The sequence below is a fragment of the Brassica rapa genome, chromosome A09, assembly GCF_000309985.2.
Source record: "Brassica rapa cultivar Chiifu-401-42 chromosome A09, CAAS_Brap_v3.01, whole genome shotgun sequence".
In the NCBI taxonomy this organism is placed as follows: Eukaryota; Viridiplantae; Streptophyta; class Magnoliopsida; order Brassicales; family Brassicaceae; genus Brassica; species Brassica rapa.
Genome location: NC_024803.2, coordinates 32,616,500 through 32,639,947, shown reverse-complemented (window position 1 = coordinate 32,639,947; position 23,448 = coordinate 32,616,500). Strand labels below are relative to the sequence as shown.

At 42.1% G+C, this 23,448-nt stretch overlaps 2 protein-coding genes across 2 annotated transcripts; both read left to right on the top strand.

Moving 5' to 3' along the window:
* Positions 1 to 229: 229 nt before the first annotated feature.
* On the top strand, positions 230 to 7,411 carry LOC117128532 (BTB/POZ domain-containing protein At3g50780-like). Its single transcript, XM_033281195.1, has one exon. It carries the CDS (start codon positions 336 to 338, stop codon positions 1,005 to 1,007), a length of 672 nt encoding a protein of 223 aa, XP_033137086.1. The 5' UTR covers positions 230 to 335; the 3' UTR covers positions 1,008 to 7,411.
* A 2,105-nt stretch (positions 7,412 to 9,516) lies between these two features.
* Positions 9,517 to 22,767, top strand: LOC117128535 (putative F-box/LRR-repeat/kelch-repeat protein At1g11620). Its single transcript, XM_033281226.1, has 3 exons — positions 9,517 to 9,522; positions 9,614 to 9,697; positions 21,589 to 22,767. The coding sequence occupies exon 3, from the start codon at positions 21,732 to 21,734 to the stop codon at positions 22,332 to 22,334; it is 603 nt and encodes a 200-aa protein (XP_033137117.1). The 5' UTR covers positions 9,517 to 9,522; positions 9,614 to 9,697; positions 21,589 to 21,731; the 3' UTR covers positions 22,335 to 22,767.
* The last annotated feature ends 681 nt before the right edge of the window (positions 22,768 to 23,448 follow it).

The following is a 23,448-nucleotide window of genomic DNA, read 5'->3' as shown; positions in this document are numbered from 1 at the left end:
TTGTTTTATAATATTTCTACATTGTAAATTAGTTGGACCTAACACAATTTGGGATTAAACTAACATATTACTAAAGATTAGAATAACAAAACATGTTTAGGGATTTTATATTTTTGGATAATTATCAAAAAAATGAGGTTAAAACTAATATAACTCCAAAGTTTCAATGATATAAAGTATAATTTTTTAATTGTATAATTAAATTTTAGCTTCAGTGTTTAGTAATTATTTTTGTGGGGTCAAAATTATTTTTTTAGTGGGGTCAACACAAATTTTGCTTAAAACAAAACAATATTTTTTTAAAAGTAGTGGGGTCAGCTGACCCCCTTCCTCATATGCTGACTCCGCCCCTGCTCTCACGCATCATCGAGCTTGTGTTGAGAAGCAAAGAGGAGAAGAGCCGTCGCGAGATGAAGTCTATAGTCCTGAAGCTTCTCAGGGAACAGAACGGGAACAATGTAGCTGAGAATTTCAACGAGACGATCTACTCCTCTTGCCAGAGATGTTTAGACACGGTCTTGTCTCTGTTCAGACAGGACGAGAGTGATGCTAAACAGATAGGTGTGGAAGCTGATAACCTCACGTGGCTGCTTGATGTGTTAGCGGAAAGACAAGCTGCAAAGGAGTTTTCAGTCACGTGGGCTAACCAAACGGAGCTGGCTTTGTTACACGAGAAGCTTCCTTTGGTGTCTCGTTACCATATAAGCCGTGTGACGTCTAGGCTCTTCGTAGGGTTAGGGAGAGGAGAGCTGCTGCCTTCGAAAGACACTAGGCTTTTGCTGTTGACTACGTGGCTGCAGCCTTTGTTCAAGGACTATAACTGGCTGCAGCACGGTTGCAGATCGTTCGATGGGAAGCTTGTGGAGGAAGGGATAGGGAGGACGATACTAACGTTGCCGCTGGAAGACAGTGCCGGTCCAACATCTTATGATGCCCCAAGCCAATTAAAAAAACTATGCCCTTATATATATAATTCAAAATCGTATAACAAGAGTAAAATTCATTGACCAATTAACAATAAACAATCATTAGATTTTGCTGCAATATTTTATGAATAATTGACTATAGCTAAGATTGGTTAACACATAGAAAGAAAAAATAATAAATTAGTCACATACCTATATAGTACGCCTTGTCAATAAAAATACTATGATCGAAGAACTGAAGTTCAAACAATATAAACTAAATTGGAAGCACGATGGAACCGAAAAGAAGGAGGAAAAAAGAAAATTGCTTAGTGGTTAAATTTTAATTAGGGTTTCCTTTTAATTATAATTTAAAATATAAATTTACTACTAATAATTTAATAATATATTTAACTACTATATTTTTAAATAAACAGTTTATTGATATTGTTAAAAGATCCGAAAAATATCATTTTTATTAATTATACCCGAAGTATTATTTTAGCAACTTTACAAACTTGAATTATCTATAAAAAAAAACTAAAATATGCCCCTTGAAATTTGCTGCCCTAAGCGGCCGCTTCACCCGCTTATCCTAAAGCCCGGCCCTGCTGGAAGATCAGCAGAGGATTTTGATGTCTTGGCTTGGGAGCTTCTTGAATGGTGGAGATGGTTGTCCGAATCTGCAGAGAGCTTTTGAGGTTTGGTGGAGGAGATCGTTTGTTAGACCTTACTCAGATCGTCAGGGTAGTGGGGTGTCTCAGACGGATTCGACTTCAAAAGAGTGATGGTTTTGTGAAGGTTGAGTAAAGCTTTGTTAGATTTGTACAGTGAATAACGTTAGCTGTGGAAACTGGAAAGTGTTTGGTTTTGCTGATCTTTGATTTCCGGTTTGGTTGGTTTCTGGTTTTGGTTTTTGTGGTTGAGTTTTTTTTTGTTTCCTTGATGTTTTTGTATTTTTCCATTTTTCATGAAAGTATAATGTTACTGGATGTATATTTCTGATTACAAAAAAATTATATATTTCTGATTCCATTTCTCTACCAATTTTACTGTTTGGCTTGTACCACGTATGGGCCTCTAACTATGGGCTTTAGTTGCGAAGGCTTGAGATCCTTGAACATTAAAGAGGCTTAGGATATTAGTATGAAGATCACGAGAAACTGGATTAGACAAGTAAAATTAGCTTGATGCATCTTATCATAGAATCTAGAGTTTGAGTGAAATGAGTTGTATTTTTATATGTTCTTATAAATAATTTTTTTGATGTACGATTTTGGTTGTAAGTTTAATAATATTTTATTATTCATTTATAGTTTTTCTAAAAACAAGATACAAATGTTTTAGGTATTTTGTATGTAGAGTCGAGAAATGAAATTGTGCTTTAAAAAATGAGCAATTTAGGCCGAAACATAAAAAGATCGCTATATTAGCGAAACACCAAAGACCAAAAGCTTAGGAGGATGTGGCAGCCAAAGACGAGTGAAAAAGACAAGCTTACCCTTGACGCTTTATGACTCTTCTTTTCGGCTGTAGGTTTCTAGGATTTTATTTCTCACACAATATATTTATCTAGATTTGGCAAGATAACATAAAGATCTCGTTTACATTATAAGAAATTGCATCGGTAAACACAATGATACAGTGTCTTCAAGATAACTCTGACGCAAACAGCTGATTATGTGTTTCAACACTATCATATCCAATTCAATAACCAACTTGTTTACTGTAAAGTAAATAAATTGTGAAATAAGTTAGTATTTCACTAAGTAATTCTAGATTTGGGTATTGTAACACTTTTGGACGGATAAGATAAAGTTTAACCCGCGGGGGATGTATTTAGGTTAAATATTAATTTAATCGTGGTAAATATGGTAGTTGATTTGACATTGAATTGCGTGGTAATCTTGAAATAACACAACATATATGAAAATGTAAACATGTGAAATGTGTTCGCCGAAGGATCACATGCAGCAGGTGCAAGGGCATTGGACATAACAAGACCACTTGCAAGAACCCAATATTATATTAGAGCCTAAACCCTAACACCTTATATGAATATAAACTCTAAACCCTTAGGAGACTCTAAACCATAAACCCTTATATACTATAAACCCTAAACCCTTATATTACCCTATACCCTCACCTATTCGTAAACCCTAAACCCTAGACCCTTAGGAGACTATAAACCTAAACCCATATATAACATAAACCCTAAACCCTTTTATGACAATAAACCCTTTTCTGAATCTAAAACCTAAACCCTTTTATGATTATAAACCCTAACCCCACCAGTCCAAATATAAGGCTAAATGCGTAGTCGTACAAGCTATCGCGAGGCTTGGATGAACAATATGTTTTGTAGCCTGTTAATCAAGTTCTTAACCGGAAAAGTTTATATTAATACTGTTTATGTATATATATTTGTTGGAAATGTCAAATCGTTAGACAGCTAATATAATATATACACGGTTAGAAAATGAGTTACTTGAGATAAAAAATGACTTGTTGATAATGTCAAGTTCTTAGACATCTAATATAATATGTACATAGTTAACAAGTAAGTTATTTGGGATAAACATGTTTGCATTATGTATGGTACCATAAGAATCAAGATCATAGTTATGACATATGAAATGAACATACAAATATTGTTTAGGTACATCTGTTCGTTGGTACATATCAAATTGTTGGACAGATAATATAATACTTACACCTTTAGAAAATAGGTTACTTGAGATAACACATTAAGTATCCTGACTAATAATTTTTTAATCGTCTATTACTTTTGGTTTGTGACAATGCATCAAAAAAAATTGTAGCCGTCTAACACAACATACATTACAGTTTCCTTCTTTATAACACGTATAAATGAAATGATTTCTGTCTATGTACTGGTTCTTTCAACTAGCTTTGGCATCTACGTAGAATAATATCCGGTTAAAATTTATATTGTCTCGAAAATATATGTAAATATCTATCCAACAAGAGTAACATCTAGTAGCTTCTTCAACCAGGAGCACTTTAATCATAACCACCATCAAAACACAACCTCCTCCGCACTTTAATCACAACACCATTATTTCTGAGAAAATCATCTACTCCAAATCGAGAAAGCTCGGACAATCTGTATCGGGATCGAGCCAAATAATTTATTAGCGGACAGATTTAAAGTGACGACATAAGGAAATCACAAGAAGATTTGAGAACTTTACCGTAAAGATAGTTTCCTTAAAATCTAGTGATTGTAAACTGCAACAGAGCTTGGAGACTCATGAAACTGACCGAAATTTGCATAGATTGGATCTGAAGAGAGGGAATGTGATTCTCTTGCATGTTCTAGCAGGAAAAACTAGTGCACTTGCTTGCAAAATCGATGAATCTGATGAGTTAGATGGAAACAAAGTTTATTTGGAAAGATGAATGAGAATTAATGAAACAGAAAGTTTATTTGGAGAAATGAAAGAGGAAAATGTGAACTGATTTTGAAACTCAAACAAATAATAAGAGTTAGATGACATTATAATATCTTAGACAATCTTGTGTGCAGAGGATAAAATCTTACAAAATCTTGGAAGATTTTGCCTATAAATAACAGTAGTCTACATGACTGTGTGAGTAGGGGAAACAAAGTTCAAAAACATCACATTTGTTTGAGAAATAGTTGAATTTGGTAGATCACTAAATACACCAAACTTCTTTAGTTGAGCACTAATTTCTCTTAAAAATCTTTGTAAACCATAATTGAAAGAGATTTGTGTTTCAAAAGCAAAATTGGCTTTGTAATACTTTATAACTTAAAATTACTATATCAAATGACAAAACAAATAACAAAATCACTGAAGTATGGGCATTAAGTTCATATCTCTTCGGATGGAAAGTGTAACACCAAAGAAAAAAAACCCATGTTAGTTACATAATTGTTCATTGTTCTATACGCAAAGACCATGTTATTTTCACATGCTTCAATAAATAGATGATTTTAGTTACATTGGAACATAATGCTTCAATAAATTTTGCTAACATCAACAATTAATTTGTTTATAATGGGTACAAATTGGCCTTGTTAATTTTATTCGTATTCTTCTATAAATTTTGAACATTAATGAAAGGAAAAATTTTAAAATAAGATACAAAGTAAAAGACTACAGTGTAAACTTTAAAAATTAATCAAAAGAAAATGTTTTGAAGATTGCTCATGAATTTTGGGCTTGTTCTTGAGTTTAATGTCTCTCTTATTGTTTGATTAACTGATGTGATGCAACTTCAACTTGGATATCTTCATTTGATTTCAAATATAAGGGACTCATAGGTATTAAGATTGTCTGGTTTCATTTGTTTTGTTTCGCCTTAAAAATGACAAAAATTGTGCACTACACCTCCTCACATTTTCATCTATTACTTGTTGTTGTAGTTATTAGGTTGATTTACCCTTTTTAAAAACTAGTATCCATGGCAAATTCAGACGCATAAATTATTAAGATGTACATCCCAATTAAGATACATAAACTGGTCCAAAGCCCACCTAAAGACTGAAACATTAGTTTTTCCCTACACAATTACTTAGTTTGGATTTTGATGTTCATGAGGTTCATCATTGTTGTCATCACTTTCAAAGCTGATTTGGCGATGGCCAAAAGCATATTTTTGTAGGATCTTCTGAGGCTTATGTTGCTTAGGCAACTGAGCATAATGTCTCATGCCTTCAGTATCCTCTTATCACTCATGTACTCATCATCTCCCATCTTTCAAATCACTCCTAAATCAGTCTGACCTCTGTCATGCTTCTCACTTGACTCAGCATCAAAATGTTTTGAAGATTGCTCATGAATTTTGAGCTTGTTCATGAGTTTAATGTCTCTCTTATTGTTTGATTAACTGATGTGATGCAACTTCAACTTGGATATCTTCATTTGATTTCAAATATAAGGGATTCATGGGTATTAAGATTGTCTGGTTTCATTTGTTTTGTTTCGCCTTAAAAATGACAAAAATTGTGCACTACACTTCTTCACATTTTCATCTATTACTTGTTGTTGTAGTTATTAGGTTGATTTACCCTTTTTAAAAACTAGTATCCATGGCAAATTCAGGCGCATAAATTACTAAGATGTACATCCCAATTAAGATACATAAACTGGTCCAAAGCCCACCTAAAGACTGAAACATTAGTTTTTCCCTACACAATTACTTAGTTTAGATTTTGATGTTCATGAGGTTCATCGTGGTTGTCATCACTTTCAAAGCTGGTTTGGCGATGGCCAAAAGCATAATTCGAACTGCTAAGAAAGAGAAAAGTTTCATTATTGGTGACAAGATGGTAACCAAGGCTATCTAGAACACTGCTCCCATCATTTTGTTGGTTGCTGCCGACGATGGTATGATTCGATTCCTTATCATCTTCTTTCATGTTTATTTTTGTAGGATCTTCTGAAGCTTATGTTGCTTAGGCAACTGATCATAATGTCTCATGCCTTCAGTATCCTCTTATCACTCATGTACTCATCAATCATCTCCCATCTTTCAAATCACTCCTAAATCAGTCTGACCTCTGTCATGCTTCTCACTTGACTCAGCATCAAACACTTTTCTTCTTCTTCTTCTTCTCCTCCACCACCAACGATCATCACTTCTTTCCCAACAAAAAACACATCTCCACCATTATCGTTTTTCAAACTTTCTTTCACTTTGACCTTGGTATCCACAAGTATTGGCCGAATGAAACCGTTCCAGCTAGACTTCGCAGAACCATCCCCAAAAACCTCTTGTGAAATCTTGCAAGCAGCTCCAAAACCAACATGTTTTCTGAATCTTTGTCACCTTCTCCAAATATCTTCTTCTTCTTATTCACATAGTCTATTTGCGCCATCTCAATTATTGAACCAACAATCTCTTTAGGTCTCTCAACCAGTTATGGACCATTTTTCTTCTCCTCAACATGGTTCCCAACTCAGCCCGAAATGTTAGCTACCACTCTATTTCTCGAGGCAGCTCAAACGGGAGCGGCTTCTTCAGGTGGTTTATTGCTTCACGAGTTAGGCATAGTTTGATCAAAATATCACAAATACATAACATTAACTTTGAAAAATAAAAAAAACCCACTTAAGTCTAAAAACTATAAATAATTTATATAAGATTTTTTTTATAAATAGCTTCAAAGTTTAAAGTATATTTAATTTTGTATAATTATAAATATTTTATTATTTATATTTTAGTAAGATATATGTTTATTAAAGATATGATAAGCAAAAAAAGGTTTATGTATTTATATAAATTAGAAACAATCATCACCAAAGTCTTAAATGGATAAGATGAAGAAGTATAGTAGTGTATATAATTTCCAGTTTGTAATAATATTTCAAAAAGTTACTTTAATCTAATGGTTAATGTGCCTATTTAAATGGGTATTAAGGCATGGGTTCGAGTTCTGAAATGGACATATTATTTTAAAAAAACATTAGATCACAACGAAGTCAATTATGTGGATTTATGCACGTTTTAAAAAGTTCAGATAGTTTTTGTTATCTGGTTAATTATGCTATTACAAATTATGAGAAACATTACATAGACGATATTACAGCCACGCCTGACTGCATCACCCTGCCCTATGAGATCTATTCCTGATGGTACTCCTTGCGCCTTGCTGAAGATCTCTTGAAAGCATTTTCTTTAATTTTCTGCATAATTCGCCTTCTCCGATAATTGAAACCCAGACCTTTTCTTGTTGAAATTGCGTTGTCTGGGGTAAACCCCAGACCTGGGTGTAGAAATCTTTAAACCTTGACCACTAGACCACTAGAAACCTTTAAAAAGTTCAGATAGTTTTTTGTGAATTATAATTGAACTGATGTCGTATTTGGTACTGATCATTTGTTCGGATCGTATTTGTCACTTTTACCATAAGAAATATCACTGAAATATATGAACTTTATTTATCCATGTTTCCTATTATTTTGGTTATTTCCAATTTCCACTTTATCGTCATCTACATTATGTATGTTAGGGTTATAAAACATTGTTCGCATCTTCTCTCTCTTTTGACAACCAGGTTCCACGACAATGGCACTGAATCCATATGATTTGGAAGAGGAAATTCTCGCCAGAGTAACATGGAAATATCTTGCGACGTTGAGATGTGCATGTAAGCTTTGGAATAGTCTTATATTGGAAGAGAGACGCAACAAGAAGAACTTGTCGTTTCACATGCACAGCTATAGCGGTGAACATCGTTTTATATTATTAGACACTGGTCCTAAGATATCTGCCTTGGGCATCGAGGAGTAGCAAAACAATGTGTATGATATCTTATATTGGAAGAGAGACTCAACAAGAAGAGATGCGAATGTAATATTATACGATGAATGATATCTTATATTGGAAGAGTTATCGCATATCTTATAATTCAAAAAAGTGAATCACAACGTGGATGATATCTTATATTGGAAGAGAGACTCAACAAGAAGAACTTGTCGTTTTACATGCACAGCTATAGCGGTGAACATCGGTTTATACTCACAGACCGTGGTCCTAAGATTTCTGCCGTGGGCATTGAAGAGCAGCAAAACAACGTGGACGATCCTCCGTCTTTGATCGTCGATGTTAGGATTTAAACCTTTGCGTAGTGCTTTAAACTTAGATTGAAATCAATATCAAAAGCTCTTCCTCTTTATTCACTATCAATGAGTAACCTTACAAGAACAAAATAGAAATCACAAGCTTCTCTTTAGAACCAAAATCTCCTAACTATTGATTCTCTTGATCTCTCTCTATTTGCCTCGCTCTCGTATCTTTGTTTCGGATGATTCTAAAGCCGTGACCACCTCCTCTATTTATAACATCATCAGCCTCTTAACTTTCCTATTCCTTGTTGTCTTGGTTCGTCTTTGACCGACATAACAAAACAAGAAACTAACTTCACGTTTCCTTTTTGTTTATGCAGGATTCTTGCTGGGCTGGAGTGGGCCAAGACAGAATTGGGCTTTTCTCTCTACAATCTCCACCTAAAGCCCATATTCTTGCCTTCTCTCTCTTGTCACCTCCTTCGATGATACCGTAGACGCTTTCAAGCTTCCATCTCCTTCCACCTTTGATCTGAAACGCTATCTGTGACAACTTCGCTGTTGAGTCACTGTCGCCATGCTCCTTATCCTTATCTTTGCAGTGAGCCATGAACACGAAACCAGAAACGACAATCTTCACTCATCTCCCCCTCTTTTTTTTTTTTTCACCTAGAATTTCTTGGGACTGTGATGATGTCTCACCGACGAATCATTCCACCTCCGGCGAGTACCGTTTCTTCACCCTGCGTCACATTTACCCTTGTCTTTAATCCCTCCGTGGTATTTCTCTGCAACTCCGACATGCTCCACGCCAGTGACATCCTTGTAGTGATCAAAACCACTGATGTCATTTAATCGCTTATCCTATTCCTCTGTAGGATAGCGATTCAACTTCTCAAATCTCAAGCTCACTCCTTTACTAGATTAGACCATTCTAATCGCAACACTAGACATCTCCAAAGAAGCTCGCGATTTCTTCTTGGTGACTAGCAAATCTAATTTTTCATGTTGGTGTTGATCAATTCAATCAATATTACCGGTCATACTGCAGCTTTCCGGTAAGATTCTCTGAATTTTGAGTCTTCTTGATAGAGTTTGATTATTCTCATTTGAAGTTGCAAAGCCTTACCCTCTATTGAATTTTGACAGTCCTTCCTGCGTTTCCGTTGATCCTTTTGAGACTCCCCTGTTACTCCGACGAACCCACGAACCCCTTTCCACTTCAACTTCCTGGTAAGGTAATTCATGTAGCTTTAACCTGATTAAGATGATGCCTGTGATGTTTTACTTGTCTGGTGATCTGCTTTGATTTCCCGGTTGTGATACTCGTCTCCCTTCAGCTCTCCTTGGTGTTTATCCTCCACCACAGCAGCTGTTTAAGACGTTCTCTCCTCTCCGGTGATCTATTTCTTCTTTCCCCGACCTAGATACTCGTCTCCATTCAGCTTCTCTTTGCTGTTTAAGACGTTTTCTCAAGTCATCCCTTCAACTTTAAATTTTCTTTTAAAGTATACTCCTCATCCGACCTTTCAAACTTTTTGAGCGACTTTTCTTGTGTTTCAGCTACTCCACCTTGAGCTAAAACCTCTGTCTCGCATCTATGCTCACAGGTAACTCTTTAAACTCCCCCTTGAGTTTTCCATTATCAATATAAACCTGAAACTTACTTGCTTCTCCTCCTCTGTCTCTGCGAGCTTGAGACAGCATTGATAATGGAGTTACCTGGAGCGTCTTCCTTCTTAGGCGGAATCGCAGCGAACCTGAAGCTCCTCTCCAGGTACTGCGTTGATTAATACTCCTGCTCGATTTTCATTGGAATGGTTCTTAGATAGTGTTATATTCTCCTTGACTCTATCTCCGAAGATACCCTCTCCCAATATATGTGACACTTTTCTCACAACGCCATTCCCGAGTCTTGTATTCACGTATTCCCTTTTTCCAGCCTTCTTCCAGTCTTCCTCGTAGTCTTTAGATTCTTCTTTTGTACTAAGCTCTTTAGGTGCAGTCAAAACATGTGCTAAGAGATCACCATCTTTATGCCTTACTTCTTTTCCAAACAATACATCATCCGTTGAAGATTCTGTTTTCTGAGATTCTTCACTGCTCGCCTTAGACTCAATTTCTTCTGATTTTTCTGTCAAGAAAGAGTCTCCACCTTGAGCTGATGAGTCTTTTGTTTCAAAACCATATGGAGTAGGTCCCTGAATCAGAACTTTTGCGAACGTCACCGTTTTTGACGTCTTCTTCTTGATTATTTTCTCCACTCTAGGCATATTCTTCTTACTCTTAGCAATTGTGCCTTGTAGATAATAAACTCCCTTGTGATATTTTCCTGATATCACCCTCTTATTATCTTTGTAGAAGTGCACCATAAAATTGCTTCCTTTGTACTTGCAACCTGATTTTTCTAACATCCCATAAGAAATTAAATTTCTTCTCACCTCTGGAATGTACCTGACACCTGTGAGTATCACTTCAGAGCCATCTGAATTCTGAATCTTTATTTTCCCAATTCCTTTGATGTCACATTGAGTGTTATTAGCCATTAACACTGAACCACCATTGAACTCCTTGAGATCAAACATAACCTCCCTGTCTGATGTACTATGATAAGAACATCCAGAATCCATGATCCATTCTTGCTTAGTGTCTTGCACACTAGCTGTTAACACTAACGGTTGCTTCGGCTCCGTCGCAATGTTTGCAGATTCTTTATTTCTCCTCTCAGGACATTCTCTTTTCCAGTGTCCTTCTTCTCCACAGATAAAACAACTTGTTTTGCTTTTATCGAACCTTTGTCTTGACTTAGATCTGCCCCTGCCGTTAGATTTTCCTCTATAACCTTTTTTATCTGATCTGCCCCTTGATTCCTCCACGTACAAACCCTCTGCATCAGACCTGGATTTATTCAGCAATCCCTTTTCCTTTAACTCCACTTCTTTGGAGTATGCTGAATTAGTCACGTCGTTCATGGTAAGAGTTTCTTTTGCAGTCCCGTACTTGAGCGTGTCAACTAGTGAATCAAATTGTTGGGGCAAGCTAGATAGAACTTGAATTGCCTGGTCTTCATCGCTGATGTTGATGTTAAGACTTGCAAGATCTGAAACTAGCTTAAGAAAAATATCTAGATTTTCCTCGATGCTCTTGTGATCATCCATCTTGAAGCTCGCAAACCTCTGCTTCATGTAGATCCTATTAGGAAGTGTCTTTGTTTGGTAATCTCTTTCCAAAGCCTTCCAAACTCCTAACGCAGTTGTTTCCTTCATCACCTTACGCAGAACCAAATTTCCTAGGCTCATGCATATTAGATTCTTTGCCTTCTTATCCTTCAACGGATCTACTTTGACCTCAGGTAGTTCTTCGTCTTTCTCCTTGTCTGTTTCAGAAGACGTGACCGTAACTTCCTGAATCGTAGAATCTAACCCTAGAAGCTCCAACTGCATTAGCATCTTGTACTTCCATAACCCGAAATCACCTTTTCCATCAAACCTCTCGACCTTGAACTTTCCGAACTCTCCGGATATCGATTCCATATCTCCTCCTAGCACTTGCAATCAAACCTGGATTGCTCTGATACCACTTGTTAGGATTTAAACCTTTGCGTAGTGCTTTAAACTTAGATTGAAATCAATATCAAAAGCTCTTCCTCTTTATTCACTATCAATGAGTAACCTTACAAGAACAAAATAGAAATCACAAGCTTCTCTTTAGAACCAAAATCTCCTAACTATTGATTCTCTTGATCTCTCTCTATTTGCCTCGCTCTCGTATCTTTGTTTCGGATGATTGTGGGAACCGAAATTCGCACTGTCGATTTCCGTTTAAATAAGGAAACTAAGAAAACCCTAGTTTCCCAGAGGACCCGGATATCTGTTAATTACCACACGTCAAGCAATCAGAACACGAGAATAACAACGATAAAAAATAAGAAATCGAAAAGAGAGCAAAATAGATCTTATTCCGAATCTGCGTATGAGCGTTACAACAAGGTATAAGCCTGGGCTCGAGAGCTGTCGGCGAGATTCCTAGTTCTAGCAACCCTAAGACGGCTAAACCTAATTGAGTCGCAGCTCGAAATAACAAAAACGGAAAGTTGCCTAAATCGCTCTAAGTGCTAAGTTTGCTCTGAAAAAAGTTCTCTCCTCTGCTCCTCGCCTAGGACTCCTTATATACTAGCTCCAAGGTCGGTTTACGCTTTTACTCTTCTGCCCTTAAGCCGTCATAGCATAAAAATGGAGATATTCCATTTTTCCCGATCTTCACAATTATCTTCAAAACTTCCGTATTTATCTGCGGAAACTTGACATTTATCCTTCCTCGCGGGCCAAGCGCGAACCATGCTGTGGTTCACGGGCTTTTGGTTAGGAAAAATCGTAGGATGGACCTCGAGTCGTGTTTTAGGTCCCTTTGGGCCGTCTTCCGACTCGACACGTTTACTACGAGTTTTCCGCGGTTTCTAATCCGCGAAGTTTGATCGATGAATTAGAATAGCGGGAAACATAGACTGAGCTTGCTACGGTCTTCGGGAGATAGCATTCGAAGGTTTGACGAGAATGCAAGGACTGGTGTCGTATCGATGTTCGGAAAGGTTCAATCGCTATACAGCGACCGATCTTTGGCTCGAGCCCGGTCGCTATGTAGCGACCGAGCGAAACGAGTGCTCGGTCGCTACGTAGCGACCGAGCTTCGGCTTGAGCTCGGTCGCTACGTAGCGACCGAGCGGGACGATCGCTCGGTCGCTGCGTAGCGACCGAGCTTTGGCCCGAGCTCGGTCGCTACGTAGCGACCGAGCGGGACGATCGCTCGGTCGCTACGTAGCGACCGAGCTTTGGCTCGAGCTCGGTCGCTACGTAGCGACCGAGCGGGACGATCGCTCGGTCGCTACGTAGCGACCGAGCTTGGCTGAGCTCGGTCGCTACGTAGCGACCGAGCTTGGCTGAGCTCGGTCGCTACGTAGCGACCGAGCGGGACGATCGCTCGGTCGCTACGTAGCGACCGAGCTTTGGCTCGAGCTCGGTCGCTACGTAGCGACCGAGCGGGACGATCGCTCGGTCGCTACGTAGCGACCGAGCTTGGCTGAGCTCGGTCGCTACGTAGCGACCGAGCGGGACGATCGCTCGGTCGCTACGTAGCGACCGAGCTTTGGCTCGAGCTCGGTCGCTACGTAGCGACCGAGCGGGACGATCGCTCGGTCGCTACGTAGCGACCGAGCTTTGGCTCGAGCTCGGTCGCTACGTAGCGACCGAGCGGGACGATCGCTCGGTCGCTACGTAGCGACCGAGCCTGGCTAAGCTCGGTCGCTACGTAGCGACCGAGCGGGACGATCGTTTGGTTTGAATCCCAAAGAATACTTCTTCGTAGAAATAACCTCGTATAGGTTATTTTTACGAAAATTATATCCCTTCTTTTACTAACTCTTTCGGAAATACGATCTCTGAGGATTTTCGGGTGGTAATTCCGTCGTAACCGTTTTTGACCCCAACAGTTAGCCCCCCAGCCCGTTAGGATCATGCATGGGGGGATCCTAGCGTGCGGTTAGGCATGTTTGGCAAGTTAGGCGTGATGGATGGAATTAATATGCGAAAGTCCGAGCTTGAATAGTAAATCCTCATGTCTTATAAGAAGAGAGGTAACTTGTTCCATAATTTTTTCACTTTCTTGTTTTTCTCTAAGATCTTTCAAAAACTTTCTATCTTTCTCTCCACCCTTTTCCTCTATTCTCTTAAGAGAAGTGTAAAGATGTCGAGCAAGAAAAAGATTGCGAAAAAAGGGTCTTCGTCCGCGAGTCCTTACGAAGAGCTCGTCGTTCCGAAGACGGAGTTCGTGCCTCACTCGGTGCATCCTGCCGAGAACGAGGCATGGTGGGTTGCTCATTACGGCTCGTTGATCCCTCCCAAGGAGAAGCCATTCCCGGTCCTGGTCCATCGTGGAGTCGAGGGAAAGGACGCAAGTAGGACCACTGACGAGTTTCTCGCGACGATGCGGTCGTTCTACCGCATCCCGGATGTTGTGGAGTTCCGGGTTCCCTGCCGCGGGGAATGTGCTAACAACCCCCCGGAGGGTTACTTTACTTGTTATGAGGTGTTCATAGTGCGTTGTCGCCTCTGGTTCCCCATACCCGAAATTCTCGTCCGAGTGTTGGACCGTTTTGAAGTCGCGATAAGTCAGTTGACACCCCTTGCCATTCAGCACCTTATTGGGATCTTGATCCTAAGCTATGAGCATGGCCTTTCCCTTTCCGTCGATCATTATGAAGCGCTTTTGAGGCTTCAACTTGTCAAGGATACGGATAAGCATAGGTTTGTCCCTCGGAAATTTATGTCGGTGGTTAAGAAGTTCATTTCGAACTTCAACTCGTGGAAGAAGTTCTTTTTCTTTGTTCGTTTGGACGCTGCGTCCGTCGAAGAGAGTTGCATTCCACTGTTCCGGAGGTTGCCGAACAATCGTCCCTTCATCAATCCTCTTGCTCCGTTCCCTGAGGATATTATCGCGGTGAGGGATCTTCTCAGGAATGGTCCCTTCTTCTGGACTTCTTTCACGCCGAGAAGGGTTCGGAAGGCGCTGAAATTTGTGCAACCTGGTCCAGCTTTGGACGCGGATACGGGAAGCGACTCCGAACCCGACGGCCAGAGTCCCGTTGAAGCTCCGACAGCCGCGCCGGAGTCGAGCTCTTGGAAGGGAAAAGACGTCGATCTCGGCGACATAGAGTTTTCGATGGATGACTCTATGCTTCCAGGATGGGATCCGAACCTTGCTTACGGCGACGGAAGCGGTTCGAGCGAAGCCCCCATTCCGGACTTCGATGATTTCTTTGCTGGGCTGCCATCGGGCTTCGATGCTCCTCCTACGAAAGAATCGGCGAGGCCGAGAGTCGTTGCGGAAGGATCTCGCATCATCAATGGGGTTAGTTTTTTCTTGGGAATTTTTAAGTGATTGTCCTATGTATGGATTTGTAACACGCCTATTGATTTTGCAGGGCCTGAGCTTGCTGGGCTCGGCCATCGAGGCGGGTCATAGAGAAGCCATGGTCTACCGTTTCAAGGCGGAGAAAGCGGAGCGGGATCTCGCCCGTGTGCAAGGCGAGATGCTGGAGCGAGAGGCACAGCTTACTCGTGATCATGCGCGGGCTGTTCGCAGATCGGAGAGGAAAGGCAAAAGAGAGATCGTCGAGGTGATGAAGACTCGCGCATCTCAGTTCCAGGTTGAGTACGGGAATCTTAAGAATGCCTTTACCTCGGTGGGCGACTTTCGCGAGTGCCGTGGTTCGGTCGGAAGTCTTTGGAGGACGCAAGCCGACGACTATGTGTTTGAAGAAGAAATGAGCTTGATGAAGAGTGGGATGAGTGACCGTGCCCACGCTGAGGCGCTTATCCCTCCGATCGACGAGAGGATTCAAGGGTTCTGGGATTCCATCCCGGTTTCTCCTGATACCGAGGAGGTCCCGATCGATTTTCACGGCGGTGGCGAGGAAGTGGATCGTCCTGCGGATGCGTTTGGTGCTTCGTTGTCCGGGGACTTCGACTTTGGATTATGAGGGATGGATCAGTTATCCTTGTTTTCGGTCGAATGTGGCCCTTTGAATTTGGATTTCGTTTAGGCCACGATGGCCGTATTTGTATTTCCGGGACTGGCCGTTGGTGGCTTTGAATCCCTTGCCGCTTTACGCGGTTTATTTATATGATAAATGTTTCGTTTCGAGTTTTTCCTGAGTAGGGTTGAAGTAAATACGAGTTGTCGTCTCGTATGTAGTTCTAATTAGACGTTCGATCTGTTGGTTCGTTCGTGATTTTCGTAAAAATTTATCTGTCTTTACGATTTTCGAGAACATTGAGATACGAACGGAGAGGCATGGTTTATGATCTCGTATCTTTTAGATATCATGCCTTGAGATGTTTGAGACCAGAGCGTTGGGTTTAGGGCAAGACCTAGGTTTACTTTCGGTTAAGGTTTGTGCGGTGACTAGCCGGCTATCGTTTTTCCTGTTGCGATTTCTTCCTGACTCGCACCGGTTTAAAGTCCGCGATATGTTCTCGGCTTATATGACTTGTATGGTACGAATCGAGCATCTTCTCAGAATCTGGAAGTGCTAAACCAAAATTTCGGATTTTTGTTGTAGCGCGCTTTTGTCCTTGTGCTGGACGTTTTTAAAGATCAAAAGAGTGATCGGATTGCGTTTGTTTAAGACGGCTGGCGTGTTCGTCGGGGCCAATCGACGAACGGGGTGTAAGGTTTTTAGTGGTCGCGTTCGGACAATTTGTTTAGCATTGTCCTCGAATTTTAACTTTTTGCGACGTCTCGCAGTTATTTTCGAGGATTATGCGTGTTTGAAAGGTGATAATCTTTACGATTTTTGGGCCGGATGAGGCCGCAGACGAGCGTAAACTGAAGCGTAAGCGTTTTCGATAAAAAGACAGTGTATATTGTAAAAATTTTTATGTTTCTAAAAACTCGATTACAATAATGGCGATTGTGGGAGTATACGAGTATACGCACCCACTCCCCCCCCCCTTTTTAGAGAGGGGGATAGCTGAACTCGTCTTTTGACAAGCTGCCTACGTACCCCTTTCGAGGATCAAGCCATCTCGTAGTTCTGTTTCATGCCGCGAGTGTTCTTACTCGGCGGTTGGTGTCGCGATGTCCGCCTTGACCGTGTCGATCGTGGCTGGGTCGACGCTATTTTCCGGATGTTCCGGTTGAGTTGTCGCGTGGGCTTCGGATTTATGTCGAGCTTCGACGTCCGATGCGTTTGCGTTGACAGACGATTTTACTTCGTCCTTGTGCGGGGTGCTTTTGGCCGAAGATCGATCTATCTTCGCGCGTTTGCCGTTTGCAGAAGCCGTGATTTGCCTTAACTTATGCTCCGCGAGGAAGCATAGTCGCGACTGTTTTTGGCATCCCCAGATGGCCGCGACTCCGCTCGGCGTTGGGAACTTGAGACCCAGGTGGTAAGTTGACGGAACTGCCTGCATGGCGTTGAGCCATGGGGTTCCCATGATCACGTTGTAGATAGCGGGATGGTCGACTACCGCGAATTCGACGATTTTCGTGATCTCCTTGGCCATGACTGGCAATTGGATTGACCCGAGAGTCATCGACACTTCGCCTGAAAAACCCGTGAGTGGTTTTGGCGTCGGAATTACCTCTCCGAGTTCGATACTCATCCGATTGAGAGTGTCGCGGAAGATTACGTTGACCGTGCTTCCCGTATCGACGAGTACCCTTCCGACTTCTAAATCTCGTATGACGAGATCTATGACGAGAGGGTCGCAGTGAGGTTGGTCGATACCGCCGGCTTCTTCCTCCGTGAAGGTGATCGAGCAATTTTGGCCGTCTCGAGGAGGAGACCATGTAGGCCATTTTGCGCTTGATTCTGCCTTCCGTTGGTAAGCCTTGATGGCTGACACGGTATCGCCGCAGTATTGAGATCCTCCGATGATCATATTGACTCTGCGACGATTGTTATCGTTCCCTTTGTCATCCGGCCTCCTACCGCGTTTATCCCCAGGTTGGTTTCGTTGAGGAGATTTTTCGGCGGGCGGATTTCTGTCCGTCTTTGGAGGCCGATCAGAATCGAGGATGAGATCCTTGACGCTAGTTACTTCCGAAAGCTCTCCAGCGAGCAGCTTCGCGGCCAGTCTTGCTCCTAAGACTTTGCAATTAGTCGTGGAGTGTCCTCGGGATTGGTGGAACTCGCAGAAGGTGTTCTCGTCATACCCTTGATTGCGAGTCCATGTGTTGCCCGTGGTCCGGCCTTGATCCGAACTGATCGCATAGTTATGCGCCCCTTGGAGATCTTCCCCCTCGTGATGGACGTACTTGTCGTTACGAGAGTTCTTCTTTTTCCCCTTCGGATCTGCGTCTTTCGAGGATGGTCTTGCCGGCTTATGTTTTTGCGATAAGACTTTAGTTTCTTCCTCCACTATGATATAGTCTGTTGCTTTGTGGAGGGCGTCCTGGATCGTTCGCGGTTTGTCGAGAGTTATCCATTTTCTGAATTTCGACTTGTACCAGAGCGTCTTTCTCAGCGCGTCGATGGCCACTTTGTCGCTTATCCCGCTGACCCTGGACATTATCAATTTGAATCGGCTGATAAACTCGCGGAGGGGTTCGTCTTCCCTCTGGGAGAGACTCCAGAGATCAACATCGGAGGTTTCCCTGTCTATGAATACAGAGTACTGTTTGAGGAATTCCGATGCGAGCTGTCGAAAACTCCCGATGGTGTTGCGACGAAGGCGTGCGAACCATTCGAGCGCTGCTCCTTCAAGATTTTCGACGAACAGGCGGCAATAGCCGGCATCCTTTTCGCCGTCCTTCAGTCTTGCTCTTCCCATCGCGATGTGGAAAGCCTGAAGGTGCGCTTTCGGATCGGCCGTACCATCGTACTTCGGTACTTTGATCTTTCCCGGATCGGACACCCTCATGTCCGAAATGCGATGGTAAAGGGGGTCTTTCGAGCTCCTTCCAGCAGTCGATCGATCTCGGGGGCGGCACTAGTAGCATGATGGATTTGAGACTTTACGGCTCTCACTTCTGCCGCAGTCTTGGTGATGTAGTCGCGAAGATCGCGGATATCCGATGTCTCGTCAGAGGATTTCCGAGCCTGTCGGCGCTTACTGCGAGTGAGCTCGGTTTGCCTTTCGGCCAGCTCCTCTTGTTCGTTCCAATAGGCGACTTCTTCTTCTTCCGTCATTGGTTTTTCGAACGGGGAGCCTTCCCGAGCGGATCGGCTTCTGGTCCTTCTTGGATGTCTGTCGCCATCCTCGTCGCTGTCGTTGGAGACATCGCTAGGGTCCAGGTCAATGTGTTCGGCTTCGTTATCCTCCGAGTCCTTTGCAGGGAGCGGAAGACTTTCAGAGTTCCCCTTCTCGATGGGAGACTTCTCGCTGGGGTTTTGACCGGAAGGTCGTTCCCGCGCGACTCCTGCTCTATCGAGTGGGGTGGCGAAATCGAGCCTCTTCCCGCGGATTTTGGTGGTTCCGCGGGGACGGATAGCTTGGGTCCTTGCCGTTAAGGTTTCAACCTGTTTGGTCAAGGTATTCACGAGCTTATCCTGTTCTTCCGACCTTTTTTCATAGGTGGCGAACATCTTTTTAAACTCCTCGAGAGTCGCGGCGTTGGCTTGCGCGTTGGCCGCAGATACGTCCGCTACCGGAGTGTGGAGATCGGTGCCGCTGCCTCCGTTAAGGGGAGTTTGCACGTTATCCGCGTCGTTGGTTGACATGTCTGACTGTGTGTGGCTTTTGCGGGTTAGATTGATCCGTAAGTCCCCCTCCTTCTAGCGCCAAACTGTGGGAACCGAAATTCGCACTGTCGATTTCCGTTTAAATAAGGAAACTAAGAAAACCCTAGTTTCCCAGAGGACCCGGATATCTGTTAATTACCACACGTCAAGCAATCAGAACACGAGAATAACAACGATAAAAATAAGAAATCGAAAAGAGAGCAAAATAGATCTTATTCCGAATCTGCGTATGAGCGTTACAACAAGGTATAAGCCTGGGCTCGAGAGCTGTCGGCGAGATTCCTAGTTCTAGCAACCCTAAGACGGCTAAACCTAATTGAGTCGCAGCTCGAAATAACAAAAACGGAAAGTTGCCTAAATCGCTCTAAGTGCTAAGTTTGCTCTGAAAAAAGTTCTCTCCTCTGCTCCTCGCCTAGGACTCCTTATATACTAGCTCCAAGGTCGGTTTACGCTTTTACTCTTCTGCCCTTAAGCCGTCATAGCATAAAAATGGAGATATTCCATTTTTCCCGATCTTCACAATTATCTTCAAAACTTCCGTATTTATCCGCGGAAACTTGACATTTATCCTTCCTCGCGGGCCAAGCGCGAACCATGCTGTGGTTCACGGGCTTTTGGTTAGGAAAAATCGTAGGATGGGCCTCGAGTCGTGTTTTAGGTCCCTTTGGGCCGTCTTCCGACTCGACACGTTTACTACGAGTTTTCCGCGGTTTCTAATCCGCGAAGTTTGATCGATGAATTAGAATAGCGGGAAACATAGACTGAGCTTGCTACGGTCTTCGGGAGATAGCATTCGAAGGTTTGACGAGAATGCAAGGACTGGTGTCGTATCGATGTTCGGAAAGGTTCAATCGCTATACAGCGACCGATCTTTGGCTCGAGCCCGGTCGCTATGTAGCGACCGAGCGAAACGAGTGCTCGGTCGCTACGTAGCGACCGAGCGGGACGATCGCTCGGTCGCTGCGTAGCGACCGAGCTTTTGGCCCGAGCTCGGTCGCTACGTAGCGACCGAGCGGGACGATCGCTCGGTCGCTACGTAGCGACCGAGCTTGGCTGAGCTCGGTCGCTACGTAGCGACCGAGCGGGACGATCGCTCGGTCGCTACGTAGCGACCGAGCTTTGGCTCGAGCTCGGTCGCTACGTAGCGACCGAGCGGGACGATCGCTCGGTCGCTACGTAGCGACCGAGCTTGGCTGAGCTCGGTCGCTACGTAGCGACCGAGCGGGACGATCGCTCGGTCGCTACGTAGCGACCGAGCTTTGGCTCGAGCTCGGTCGCTACGTAGCGACCGAGCGGGACGATCGCTCGGTCGCTACGTAGCGACCGAGCTTGGCTGAGCTCGGTCGCTACGTAGCGACCGAGCGGGACGATCGCTCGGTCGCTACGTAGCGACCGAGCTTTGGCTCGAGCTCGGTCGCTACGTAGCGACCGAGCGGGACGATCGCTCGGTCGCTACGTAGCGACCGAGCTTTGGCTCGAGCTCGGTCGCTACGTAGCGACCGAGCGGGACGATCGCTCGGTCGCTACGTAGCGACCGAGCCTGGCTAAGCTCGGTCGCTACGTAGCGACCGAGCGGGACGATCGTTTGGTTTGAATCCCAAAGAATACTTCTTCGTAGAAATAACCTCGTATAGGTTATTTTTACGAAAATTATATCCCTTCTTTTACTAACTCTTTCGGAAATACGATCTCTGAGGATTTTCGGGTGGTAATTCCGTCGTAACCGTTTTTGACCCCAACAATGATTCTAAAGCCGTGACCACCTCCTCTATTTATAACATCATCAGCCTCTTAACTTTCCTATTCCTTGTTGTCTTGGTTCGTCTTTGACCGACATAACAAAACAAGAAACTAACTTCACGTTTCCTTTTTGTTTATGCAGGATTCTTGCTGGGCTGGAGTGGGCCAAGACAGAATTGGGCTTTTCTCTCTACAGTCGAAGATAATACCCTTACAAAAGTCCGACCATGCGAGGCAATTAAGTTGTACAGGGCTGTTCATTGCGATGGTCTGTTGTTGTATGTCATGGAAAACCAGCTTTTGGTTAGGAACCCCTTACTGAAGGAAACGACTTGGATCAAATGCGGTAGTGACTTTCACCAACGTGATGATGCCTACAGCCTTGGATACCTCAGCCATTGTGATTTCAGGATCTTAAGGTTTCGGTGTGCTAGTAATTCGAGAAATAGACCTTCAAGAGTCGAGGTCTGTGAAGTTGCATCCAAGACATGGAAGGTTATAGATAACATCAGTTTTGATTGGTTCCTTAGTGTGCCATTGTCGATCCTATCTTTGAGAGGAACTCCTTATTGTATAGGCCTTCGAGAAGATCATACAGCCTTTGTACAAAGCTATGATTTTTCCGGTGAAAGGTTTCAGCCCATAGATGACCTGCCATTCAGCTATGATGAGATGAATCCTATTGCACTAGAGATTTATAAAGGAGATAGGCTTTCGGTGTTGGAGCAATGTCACAAAACAAGGAAGATATGCATATGGGTGAAGCATTGGCTTATGCTTACTTCTTGGACCAAATTGGTGGTCGTGGACATACCAGAATTTCCGCTTTTATATCCACGTCCCAGCCTCATTAATTTCTACGAATTATTATTTCGACAAAAACGATAGACTCGTCATAACTTGTAATGACACTGGCATGAAGGGACTATCTATTATCAGAGTCATCAACGAGAGGGAGTTCCTAGTAACTAAAGCTAATGCAACGGAAACTCGTTTTGCGTTTTTATGCAGCTACGTTCCTAGCTTTGTTAGGCTTTCAGGGTTTTCGAAGCAAGACACAGGTCGGATTCGCTGGAGAAAACGTAGATTCAACTAGATTTATTGTCTATAAATATATGTGAATAAGACATAGATTTATAGATTTTGATGTGTGAAGTTGATTATGGTTACCCACAATATCTATTGTCTATAAATATATGTGAATAAGAAGTGTACGTCTATTAATACAACTAAGAAAAGGTTTAGCATAAATGTTTCTGAGTTTTTTTCATAAGAAAAACAGATACTAAGGAATATAAAATCTGAAATCCCAAACACTGAGGAAAAGAAAACACCTAAAAACCACTGCATGCAGCTAGACCTGGCCAAATTTTTGGATCCGAAATTCAAAATTGTAACCGATCCAAAATTTAAAATGCCCTACAGAATCCAATCCAACATAGATAGTTGAATGGTACATGGAGTTCGATATCCAAAGAAATGGATACAAATCCAAACCCAAACCCCCGAACCGAACCCAAAATTACGGATATCCAAAAATATTCGATATATCCTCTAGATGCTAATCATGTAGCATTACAAATGTTTCATAGCCACGTGTCAACTAGGATGATTATTAAATACCTTAGAACAATAAGTTGGTCCATACAAATATATATTATATTTTTATTAAACTAACTAACAAATAGATTAATAGTGTACAAAAGAATGTTCTTAATTTTTTCCTTAAATAAAAACTACAGAATTACCTAATATGGTTAACATATATATATATATATATAACATTAATGATTATGAATAACACAAATTTGATATCAACTTTTGTATCCTCTCTCTTTTTTTTTGTTTAATTTTATATTATTAAACAATAAACAATCACATTAAGTATATAATAATTTTTTTTTAGATTTTTCATATATGTTATATTTTAATTTTTTTAAAACGACTCTAAGTTACTAAAAATGGTAAAAGTCCCACATTAAAATTTTTGTGATCAATGGTT

Bases quoted from the DNA above. Each gene is read 5' to 3' on its own strand.
- LOC117128532 (XM_033281195.1), top strand. From the start codon at position 336: ATGCTGACTCCGCCCCTGCTCTCACGCATCATCGAGCTTGTGTTGAGA.
- LOC117128535 (XM_033281226.1), top strand. From the start codon at position 21,732: ATGGAAAACCAGCTTTTGGTTAGGAACCCCTTACTGAAGGAAACGACT.